At 32.7% G+C, this 11318-nt stretch overlaps 2 protein-coding genes across 2 annotated transcripts; both read right to left on the bottom strand.

The window, feature by feature from the left end:
* Positions 1-5907: 5907 nt before the first annotated feature.
* On the bottom strand, positions 5908-6797 carry LOC120190909 (protein MIZU-KUSSEI 1-like). Its single transcript, XM_039193940.1, has one exon. It carries the CDS (start codon positions 6448-6450, stop codon positions 5908-5910), a length of 543 nt encoding a protein of 180 aa, XP_039049871.1. The 5' UTR covers positions 6451-6797.
* Positions 6798-9454: 2657 nt separating this feature from the next.
* LOC120191061 lies at positions 9455-10809 on the bottom strand. Its single transcript, XM_039194068.1, has 2 exons — positions 10170-10809; positions 9455-10121 (listed from the first exon to the last, which is right to left on the bottom strand). The coding sequence occupies exons 1-2, from the start codon at positions 10729-10731 to the stop codon at positions 9613-9615; spliced, it is 1071 nt and encodes a 356-aa protein (XP_039049999.1). The 5' UTR covers positions 10732-10809; the 3' UTR covers positions 9455-9612.
* Between the last annotated feature and the right edge of the window lie 509 nt (positions 10810-11318).

Consider the following 11318-nt stretch of genomic DNA (forward strand, 5'->3'; position numbering starts at 1 on the left):
GTAGACCAGTGATTAAGCAGAACTCCTTCCGCCCAAAACAAGTATACGCCGGTGGAAAATGAAACCATATCTCTTCCTCACCACGTTGTATACTGTCGGGTAGATCGCTAGTCATGGTCTGAAGCCACAAATGGGTTAAATTAGCATCTCCACCAGGATGCTGTACTCTCAGCCATGGCCCGAAGCAGGTTTCCTCAAACAATTTTCTCTTTGTGCAGGTGAAAGCTTCGAAGCAATTGTAGTGGCTAGGCTAACTTTATTCCTTAATGTCAATGAAGCCGAAAAAATGTTCTACAAAAACAATAAACATACCAAGTTAGATATACCAAAAACTACACTGTCAAGATATACCAAAAACAATAAACATAAATAGTAGTTTATTCTTGAAACTAAAATTTGCAACACTGTTTTATCTTTTGGTTGAAATGAAAATCGCAACGAGATAATGAGAATCGCAACGCGGAAATGACTATCACAACGAGAGAATCGCAACGCGAAATGACTATCGCAATGAGAGAATCGCAACACGAAATGAAAATCGCAACGCGAAATGAAAATCGCAACGAGAGAATCGCAACGCGAAATGAAAATCGCAATGCGATTTTGGTTTCGCGTTGCGATTTTCATTCTCGAAACTATTCTTCTTCTGCATTACTTCAACCAAAAGACAAATACTAACTTCACAGGCTAAACAGTTTAGCAGTATTGGCAGCAATCGAATGAATTTAATAAGAAATCTAAGTGAAATGGTTAATCTATTATTGAAATTATCAGTAAACTTATCATCAATCTCAATATGAAAAACCTAAAATAATGCAAAAATTTCAAAATAAAAATAAAACAAAACTAACCCTCGGAGGTTGATTTTCCATTTCTGAATGATTGTGAGTGATTTTTTGACTGTGAATGGTTGTGAGGGATTTCGCCGGCGATGGGGACGGAAATCTTCGGAGATGGGGACGGATTTCGCCGTAGAGAGTGAGAGATGGAGATGGGACTGAGTGTTGTGATTTTAGGTTTGAGGTTATGAGTTGCGATTACTGTAGACGGTTCAGTTTCCGATTTATTAAGAAAAAATTCGTGTTTGGAATTTGAAAAAAAAATACGCGTTAATACGAATGGCGCTATGTAAATCGCATTGCGATGGTAAGATTCGCATTGCGATTTACGTATTCGCGTTGCGATTTTCATAATTCGCAAATGCGAATTATGAAAATCGCAACGCGAATACGTAAACCGCAATGCGAATTAGGAAAATTGCATTGCGATAGTCAGTATCGCATTGCGATTTTCCAAATTCGCATTGCGATTTACTTATTCGCATTGCGAATTGGGAAAATCGCAACGCGAAATTGGAAAATCGCATTGCGATAGTCATAATCGCGTTGCGAATCTGAAAACTGATTTGCGATAATGGAGATCGCGTTGCGAATTAGCGATCGCATTGCGAATTAACGATCGCATTGCGATTTTGTTGGTCATTTTGGCAAATCCGAAAAAAAGTTGATTAAAATCGTATATTATATGGGATTTTTGGTCACTGAAGTTATTTTCTCTAAAAAAAACACTTTAGTAATACACAAAAAAGATAAAAACGGAAATGATATATATAACTAAATCAAAAGAATATTAAGAAAAAATAAAATAAAAACAGGTGACAACACTAGGTCTCTATCTAAGCCCGGTAATTTCAAAGAAAAATTAGAAAAACACTTTAAATAAAAAAACTAGAACTTATGAATTAAAGTATCTAAGTTAATAGTTTTTTATGTAGTATTTAATTGTTTATAATTTCTTTTTTAAAAATAGTATTAAACTTATTTTAATTAAAATTTATGAGAAAAAATTAATATTTTAATAATAACCAAGCTAAAAATTTAAATTAGATAAGAATTTAAAAGATAATTTATAATTTTTAAAATATAATTTATAATTTTTAAAAATGGTATAAGAAATTTTAAAGTGAGGTATACTTTGTTGTAAATATTTTTATATAAAATTTATAATTCTTTAAGAAAAAAATTCAAGGTGTCACTTTCGTCGACATGGCTCGGCCCGTGGTTTCAAGTACGTCACTCGAGTAAAGAGAGCAGTAACAATTGGCAACTGAAGGTTGTATTAGTGGGACCTAAATTGAGAATATTATATAAGATTTGTTTTCTTAAGTGATGAAACAGATTCTGAGCCACTTGATTCCGTATCAAAGAGGGCCCATTCATATTTTCTTCCCATCCATCGGCCGGTTGGTTTTCGGTCCTTTTTGGAGTTCGGCTGGGTTAGCTCAATCCACGTAAGATTGGCTGTTTTGTCCTTTTTGTACTGCTCAATCCAGTGGTTACATCTTACATGGTTGATCTCTTATATATATATATATAGGGTTAAGTATACAAATGATCACTAAACTTTTTAGGCACTTGCATTTAGGTCCCAAACTTTTAAAATTTGCAATACAATCATCAATTACATTCTAAACCCCAAATTCTAAAATACTTCAATTACATACTCAACCCCAAATTCATAATATATTCTCAAAATCTACAATATCAAATTGAACTTGAAGTAACAACCCTAAATGCTTAAAACATAACCCTAAATGCTAAATTTCCCCACCAATTAACCCCAACATAATCAACAACAACAACAAAATCCCCAAACAAACCACCCAAATCACTCACTCAAGCCTTCTTCCTCTCTCCATGGTTCTCATTTTCCTTAGCAAACCAACGATAATAGTACGTGAATGTGGATTCAATGGGAGATCATACCAAACAAAGAAACTACAATTTCTCCTAGAATGCCCATAATTAACGCATCAAAAGAATCTCCTTCCATCAGTCTTATTAGTCCAAGTTGTGCGTAAAATAGCTTACATTCCACAAAAACAAGTCGGGATTGCATTTGGTGGTGTATCCGTTGCTTGCAATTGTTGACCAAACAAATAGAATAAGAGGAATTTTGTTTTTTAGGGTTTAAGGTTTCAATTTGGGGAACAAAATCGGGTTTGCTATTTTTAGACTGATTCAATTGAGGTTTTATTCAGCTGCAAACGGTTTCCTCACGTGCCACATCATCATCTTCTAGCGGCAGTGAAACGACCGGGTACGTTGAGGACTACATTGTAAATAAATTAAATGTTTGACGCCTGAAAAATTCAATGACCATTTATATACTTTACCCATATATATATATATATATATATATATATATATATATATATATATATATATATATATATATATATATATTCATAATATTTGCATCGAGATAAACTCATACATTACTGAATTAAATATTTTATTTTAGATTATTTATTAAAAATAATTTTAACAATATTTTTAATTATCAATTTATGTATGTTTATATATAAATTTATAGAAATAAATATAAATCTATAATATAGTTTATTGAGATATAGTTAAAAAGAAAATAAAATGAAATTCTAATATTATATTATATTATATTATAACATTTAATTTGTCAAATAAATTCCTAAAATATTGAACGAATTAGTAGAATTATATATTTACTTTAATTGTGTAAGTCTAATTTATTTTTAATATATTTTAATATATTTATCATTGAATTATAAATATAGAAAGAAAATATATAATTAAAAATATTAAACTTAATTTTATTTTAAATATCGTATTAACCATCCTTGTGGGATCAAGATGAAGTCAATTACCTATCCTTGTATTTAATTATTTATTGCTTCAGTATGAGATGATGATGTCACTCTCAATGAGTACAGATGAGCACAGTCAACGATGATTATCACTAATTTAATTTATAAAATATTAAATTATAAAAATACTAGACGTATAATTATAAATTAGTTAAAAATATAAATGTAATTTAATTAAAATAAAATATTTATAAAATATTTTTTTTATAATATTATTTTAATTATAAATAGATTACATATTAATTTGAGAAATTTATAAACCTTAATTTATTTTCATAGATTTGAAGCTCCCGTTGTCTCTATCGCCATCTCCACCGATATCATCTTTTAGCACTGGCGAACGACAAAAACTAAATCTAGGGCGAAAGATGATATCGGTGGCGGCGATGACAGTAGCAGCATCAGTGGCTTCAAAGCTATAAAAAGAAATTAGGGTTTATAAATTTCTCAAATTAATATTTGATCTAATTATAATTAAAATAATATTATAAAAACTAATGTTTTATAAATATTGTATTTTAATTAAAGTACATTTAGAATTTTTAACTAATTTATAATTATATGTTTTATTCTTTATAATTTAACGTTTTATAAATTAATTTAATGATGTTTATCGTTAACCGTAGTTATATGCTCGATGAGCGTTGTAGAATCTTTATGCAGTATAAAGCAATTTTTGAGGGGTTTAAAGTATTTGGGTGAAATGGATAGACATTTGTTTGCATCCATATGAAAAATGGTGTTGGATCTGGTTCCCCCCCCTCATTGGTCATCTTGTAAGGTCCAATAAGGCGATGGTTTCAGTTCCCTTTTGGGTATACTCTATACTCCATATATGGGCCGGTGTAGCCTCCAAATTGTCCGATTCAGGTTCAAGCATTAATAATAGATACATACATGTACTCTTAATTTCCCCACTTCAAACTAGCCATATAAGGACTTTTACACTTACTTGAATTCTCTTAAAACTTTTTTATAGAGCTGATAAACTTGGTCTTAACTAGATTATTCGAATCGATTTATCTAATTCATGATTTAATATCAATTCGAATATGATGGGCTAAATTTGATTTAAAATCTGAAACAAATTGAATTGAATCAAACTAGATCGATATTTAAATGGACCGATATAGATACAAACTAAAATCAACCTGTACCAAAAATAAATCGAACCGAAAATAAAAATACAAACAAAGTTGATCATGAAGTTACAAATTTTGATGTTGACATTGAAGATTCAACGGTTTAAAGACAAAAAATAGTAAAATTCGAAAATTGATCATGATTTGTAAATTTTAAAATTGAGAGATCAAAATGAAGATACAAACAAAATTGAATGACTCAAAAAGTTGTTTATTCAAAGTAATATTTATTGTTAACTTGTGTAAAAAAATAAATAATATTTCTATCAAATATAATATCAATAAATTATTAAATGATACACTAATAGTGTAATTTGTTTGCAACTCCACAAGCTAAACCGATTAAAAGTTGTTGCATGATTCATTTATTTCTTAGAAACTCACGACATGTTGTAATTTCAAAGGACTGATCATTTTCTTGTTGGGATTTTTTCAATATCTGACTGTTGTCTAGTTTCTTTGTTTTATCAGGTTTCATTTCCTTTATTGTCTTTGCTTAATTATTCTGTTGTAGCGGTAGTTCCTTTCTCCCTGCCCCACCTTTCATAGCTGTCAGCTGCTTATATATATATACATAGTAAATTCAATGGACTGAATATTTTCTTGTTGAAATTTGTTCCAACTTATAATCAAATCAATTCAGAATTGACAGATTGTGAAACAATATCGTCGGCAGAAGATTTCAACATATATGTTTGGCAAATGAAGGGCGAGCTGGCAAGAATATATGCCTATGAAAGTGAATGCTTAGAATCCAGCTATTACATTAACCATCAAACCTAACCTAATATACCTTTTCATTTCTGACAAAGTTATCTGCAGAATTCGCAGCAGTTGAATAAGGAATTAAAAAAAATTGGTCATTAATGAATTAGATATGTTCATTGTGCAGTTGGAGACGACGGGGACCTGGCATTCAATCTTATTCTCAAGGCAGAAACAGGAGATTACATCGGCATTCAATTACATGAAAGTGACAGAGCAGCTAATTAAGGTTTTGGCATCTACCGCAAAACTATGAGCTAGCTTCAACCATGGGACGTTCAACACAGTATAGCCATGGTGATCTGTTTCTTTCCATCATTGAATAGCAATTGAAAACCCGGCACCCATCGACACGCCTCGCAAGAGCTGCATAACGTGAAGTTCATCGTCGGACAATTGTTTCCTCCTGATGGAGTAACCCACTTTCCTTCCATTACAGTAGATCGCCCACACAAACTCTTCCAGCAGTTTCTTCTTGTGAGTCTGGGTCTCACTCTCCAGGGCTATTCTGACCATATCAGACGCCATTTCCTTTTGAAGCAAGCTGGCAAGCATCGGTAGCTCGATGACAAACATGGGCACGCAATGGGGATCATCCTGTATTGCTAAGCAAACTCTGCCTTTACGGTAGCCAAAAATCGTACCTGTGGTAGCACTGTCCTTGAGTAAAGGCTTCCTAGGCCTACCCAACAGTGCAACCATCTTGCAGCCTGAGGTTAACATGGGGAAGCGGTTGAACATACGCATGAGACCACCACCACTGGACTTACGGGGCTTCTCTCCGGGAGTAGGCCGAAGCAAAGACAGTATTGCCGGATTGTCCATTTGCAAATACGGACTAGAGTGAACCGTTGGCATTGTTGGACTTTGTTTGAAGTAGTAACCAAATGAAGAAGCTAGAAGGAAGCTATTCTAAGTTGAACCGCAAGGGTTGAACTACATAGAGGGAAAAATAAGGAGGGGTCTGGCATAGAAAGTAAAAGGAGTGAGCTAGGCAGGTGGCGAGTCACATGGATTTGATTGTCCTTGGAATCTTTGAGGTGGGGAAGGGAAGAGAAGTGAGGAGAAGAGAGACTAAAAGGATAAAACAGTGAGATTAAAGCTTGATGTGACCAAGTTTAGTGATGAAAAAGATGAGGGAGTTGAACTTGAATACGATAAGAAAGGGAGGTCGGACCACAAGTTGTGGGGAAGAAATGGGATGATTAAAAAGATGGCAAAAAAGAGGGGTAGTGTTGGGTTTTCTAGCGTGTGCATCTCTGATCATTAATAGGGCATCATCATCTCTTGATTTGTGCTTTTCCCAACCCCATCACAAACTCACTAATTATTGAGCTGCATTAGGCTCAATCTTTCTCTACTGTTTATCCATGGCAATGGAACCGACTTTTCTTTTATCCTTCTTTGTTGTGATGGGGAACCATGGTCGCATTTGATAGAGGCCTTTCAGGCAGCAGCACAACTGTCCTTTTGAGAATTCCTTCATTTTTATTTCTTAATGTAATAATTGCTAATGTCTTTGTATTAGAAGTGCACTCCGTCCTAGCTTACAACTAAAGTTTTTTTTTCTCCCATCGTTTGAATTTTAAGCAACTCAATCAATCAGGTAGTTGCAGAATTCCCCCCTTAAGTAGCACATCAAGCTTTCTAATTCTTCCTAACATGATCTCTTAATGGCTGCCTTACAAAGTACTTAATACTTACCGCTTATGTTTAGGAGCATGTCAAAACAAGACAGGTCGTTGTCAAATAATAAGAATTATGTACGTTTATCTCAACAAATGGCTAACCATGGTTATGAACTACTGTAATAAACTGCCGTATCTAAACCCGATAGTAACTCAAAATTTATAGATTGATATATGTTACAAATCTGCTTTTGGTGAATGACCCCAGATTGATTAGAGTTGGTCCAATGACTTATTACAACAATATGGTCCAAGTCTTGACACTGTGTTGGAATATTAATCATAAAATAAAATTTAAAAACCTCTTGTGAATAAAGCTAAGCTGAAATGATAGATGAGCTGTGTTTTGGGCGTGAAAAAACCAGATATATCATTTGAAAATGACTCCCAGTTACTTTTTCCCAACTCCCCTATGTGATTTTATTTCTACCTCTTTGTTCTTTTGTTCAGATTGAATCAATTAAGTTTGACACGAGTATATCCAAATCAGGAGAGTTTTGTGCATATTTAAGTTTTAGAAATTTAAAATATATATTAAAAATAATAAAAAATAAGATATATTTTTTAAAAGAATAAACATTTTTATTAACTTTTTATTGTCTTTTGTTTATCATTTATAAAATTAAGGAATAATTCCAAAATTCATTGTTACTCTAATGTATAGTTCATTCTATTGAAAATGTCGAAAGAATAATAATAGACTCATGCTCACTAAAGACAAATAAAGAATTTTTCGATAAAAGTGTTCAACTTTATTAATACTTTATAATTATTTTTAAAATGATTTTTAATAATTTAAATTTTTTAATGTTTTATTTGAAGGGTTATAAAAAAATTAATTAAACCCTCATATTTAAAAAAATATATTAATTAAAGCACTCTTTCAAGTTATTATTCATATGTAGATTACTATGTTAGTAAATATAAATTATCATGTCAGTATCATAATAATTAAAGATGATTATCATTCACTTAAAAAATAAAAAAAAGTTAATTGATGTTAAAAAAACAAAACTTTACCTCAAACCATACGAAAATGATTATAATGAAAATGCATTGCTCTTGGCTCTGGTTTGTAATTATTTTGCCAATCATGGGACCGTCGTCCCATCTCACGTTGCTTCAAGTTGTACGTAACGTGTGGCTCTTGCTCCATTATTTTATTAGTAATTTGATGTCTGATAATAATTTCAATCTGTTCATTCATCTATTATATATATATATATATATATATATATATATATAAAATAATAATTATAATAATAATAATAAAAGGTAAAATATTATTAAAAATAAGTTAGAATCTTAATATTATAAATAAAATAAATTATATTAAAATATTAAATTTAAATGGATCGATTGTTAATATTAACGATTAGTTGAAAAATATAAAATTGTAAGTAAAAGATTATAGTATAATAAAATGAGATATTAATTTTTTTAATTAAAATTTAAAATATAGATTTTAACATTACAAATATAATGAGTTAAATTAAAAATATATATATTATAATATTTAATTTAAATTATTAAATAAGATAATGATTTTTTATAAAATATGAACACGTCAGTAATGAAGTTCTGGTCAAATTTTTTAAATTTTTATTATGTAGTAAGAGAGCATACCATGGTTTTTGTTCGACTCTTTTTTTCCTCTTATCCATCATTGTTGCTTATATGAGGATGGTACACATAGGGATGGGAGTCGGGTCGGATTTTTGGTCCACCCGATTCGATTCGAGAACAATGACTCCTCTACCCGATTAGAATTTGACCCGATTTTTTAAAATAAAATCTTAACTTAGTCCGACCGGTCCGAAATAATAATAAAATATTATTTTTAGTCAATAAAAACAATGATTTAATTAAAAATAATAATATATAGAGAAATATTATTATAATTATTTCTGAATATATAAGGTAAAATTATATTTTTTTTTTGGTCATGTCGGGTATTTTTCACCCTAAACATGAACCCAACTCGACCTGAACACTACATTTTAAAAAAAATCTGACCCAACCAGATCGAATCGAAATCTGTCGGATTCGGATCTATGTACATCCCTAGATACACACGCCTTGATAGCATATATATATATATATTGTTTTATTATATGGTATCGGAGAATTCAAACGGCGGTGGATATTTTAATTGAAGTTGTGATGAGATGGCCAAACAAAAATTATATTGATCACAAATCACCAATGATTGGTTCTTCATACGAATACTGCACTTTATAGGTACAAACAGATTGAAGTATAATCTTTACAACAAACAAATGAATCACTTGCTATATTAATTAACAGTCGACGAACTCCTATGTGTTTAGAATCAACTGGAAAAAGGAATGAACGCGAATCTTCCCAAAATACCTTGTTTGTATGGCAAGAAAGTCCTCTTCTTCATGTTCTCAGATACTGCTTTGTTCGCTGTGTAATGCAGCTCATGAGCTGACACTTTCCTTCTAGATCCACCCGAACCAGAGTTCTCCCTGGATTTCAAGCTTGATTTCTTGTTATCTTCGGGTTTCTTGAAAAAGCTTGACGAGTACTTCCTGAATCGGTCTTTATCTGTTGCATGTCCCTCGGATGCACTTCTAAACAAGAAGATATCTCTTAATCTCCATTTTCTGGAAGAGCCTTTGTTTGAAGAAAGCGAAGGCTTCGAATTCAATGGCAATGGCTTGTTAGCGGTGCTTTCGTTTTGCTTTTGTTTCTCTTCTTCTTCCCAGGGATACGCCGAGACTCTGTAAGGCGAAAGTGATCTTGTTGCTCTACGGCTTGAATTCTTGGATAAATCTTGAACTCTTTCTCTTCCTCTTCTGTGGTCATCTGTTTGATTTAAATCTTGAACTCTTTCTCTTCCTCTTCTGAGGTCATCTGTTTGATTTCGACTGGTTTGAATAGCAGTTGCAAAAGGGTCATGTTCCCTTTTCTTTCTCGGTGAAAAAGCTTCACGGATGAACTTTCTGCCTTGGGAAAACGGTGATTTCGGCGAGCGTGGGGATGATAAAAGTGGGCTTTTCTGGTTATACTCTTCCACCTGTAACCGAGGTGGTGGCTTCAAGGGCTTGATTTTCCCTCCATCAAACAGATCTTCAGCTGAAAGAGATGTTTTCTCCAAGGCCTCGCTAAAATCAAAAGCAAAATCATCTGCAACCTCCTCCACCTCCTTCTCATTTCTTGTTCCTCTTGGTGATTTCGGTGTACCTGGTTTCTCTTCCCAATCAAAAGGAATCGCCAAAGAATTGTTTCTTCTGCTGCTTTGCCAGTCACCCATCAAGGAAAATCTGTCAAATTCTCGATAAAAATCGGACAGTCTCGTGGGACTATTCGGAGCACTGAAGAAGCAGCCACCACCGGCTCCTGTAGGTGTAGAAGGAGCAGTTGAACGAGGAGATGATCTAGCGCTGTTGAAATCAAAATCCATAACTGGTATCACCACTTCCATTTCCTTTTTCCCTTTCTAAAGCCCCCTGTATGATTGACAGTCAAAATTTTAGGCGGTAGACTGACAACCAAAAGGTCGTAAATGATAAAGTATATATACAAAAAGTAGAGGACGAGGAGGAAAGGGTCTAGAAAGAGCAGGAAGTATAGTTTTTCTTACCAAGCAGCCGCCTTCTAATACCAAGCGAATTCATTGACTGAATTTTCACTATTTGATTCTTCAATCCCACGGGGGGGAAAGGTTTGTTTATTTCTATACTGGTTTATTGGATAAAGAAGATCGCTATATAAAACTTGTCATGGTGACCCACCACGAGGGCCACCGTTTGTTGAATTTTCCGTGAAGCAGAAGTTGACATGGACGTATATTTGTTTATTAAGAATAGATAAACAGATGGGATTTCTCTTCCTTTTTCTACATCACGAATGTCATCATTTATCGTACTTTGAAAGATTTGATGGACCCGAAATTAAATGGGAAATAACTTGAATGAAAGCTTTAGTTTAGTTGAAATGCAGTTCTCATATTGGTTGCCTGTTACCATAACATAGTGAAAGAGAGCGATGCAATAGACCTTACAAAGATAA

The sequence above is a fragment of the Hibiscus syriacus genome, unplaced genomic scaffold (genome assembly GCF_006381635.1).
Source record: "Hibiscus syriacus cultivar Baekdansim isolate YM2019G1 unplaced genomic scaffold, ASM638163v2 tig00116964_pilon, whole genome shotgun sequence".
NCBI lineage: Eukaryota > Viridiplantae > Streptophyta > Magnoliopsida > Malvales > Malvaceae > Hibiscus > Hibiscus syriacus.

Bases quoted from the DNA above. Each gene is read 5' to 3' on its own strand.
- LOC120190909 (XM_039193940.1), bottom strand. From the start codon at position 6,450: ATGCCAACGGTTCACTCTAGTCCGTATTTGCAAATGGACAATCCGGCA.
- LOC120191061 (XM_039194068.1), bottom strand. From the start codon at position 10,731: ATGGAAGTGGTGATACCAGTTATGGATTTTGATTTCAACAGCGCTAGA. The intron at 10,122-10,169 runs ATCAAACAGATG...TTCAAGATTTAA, and splicing joins TGCTATTCAAACCAGTCGAA to ATCAAACAGATGACCACAGA.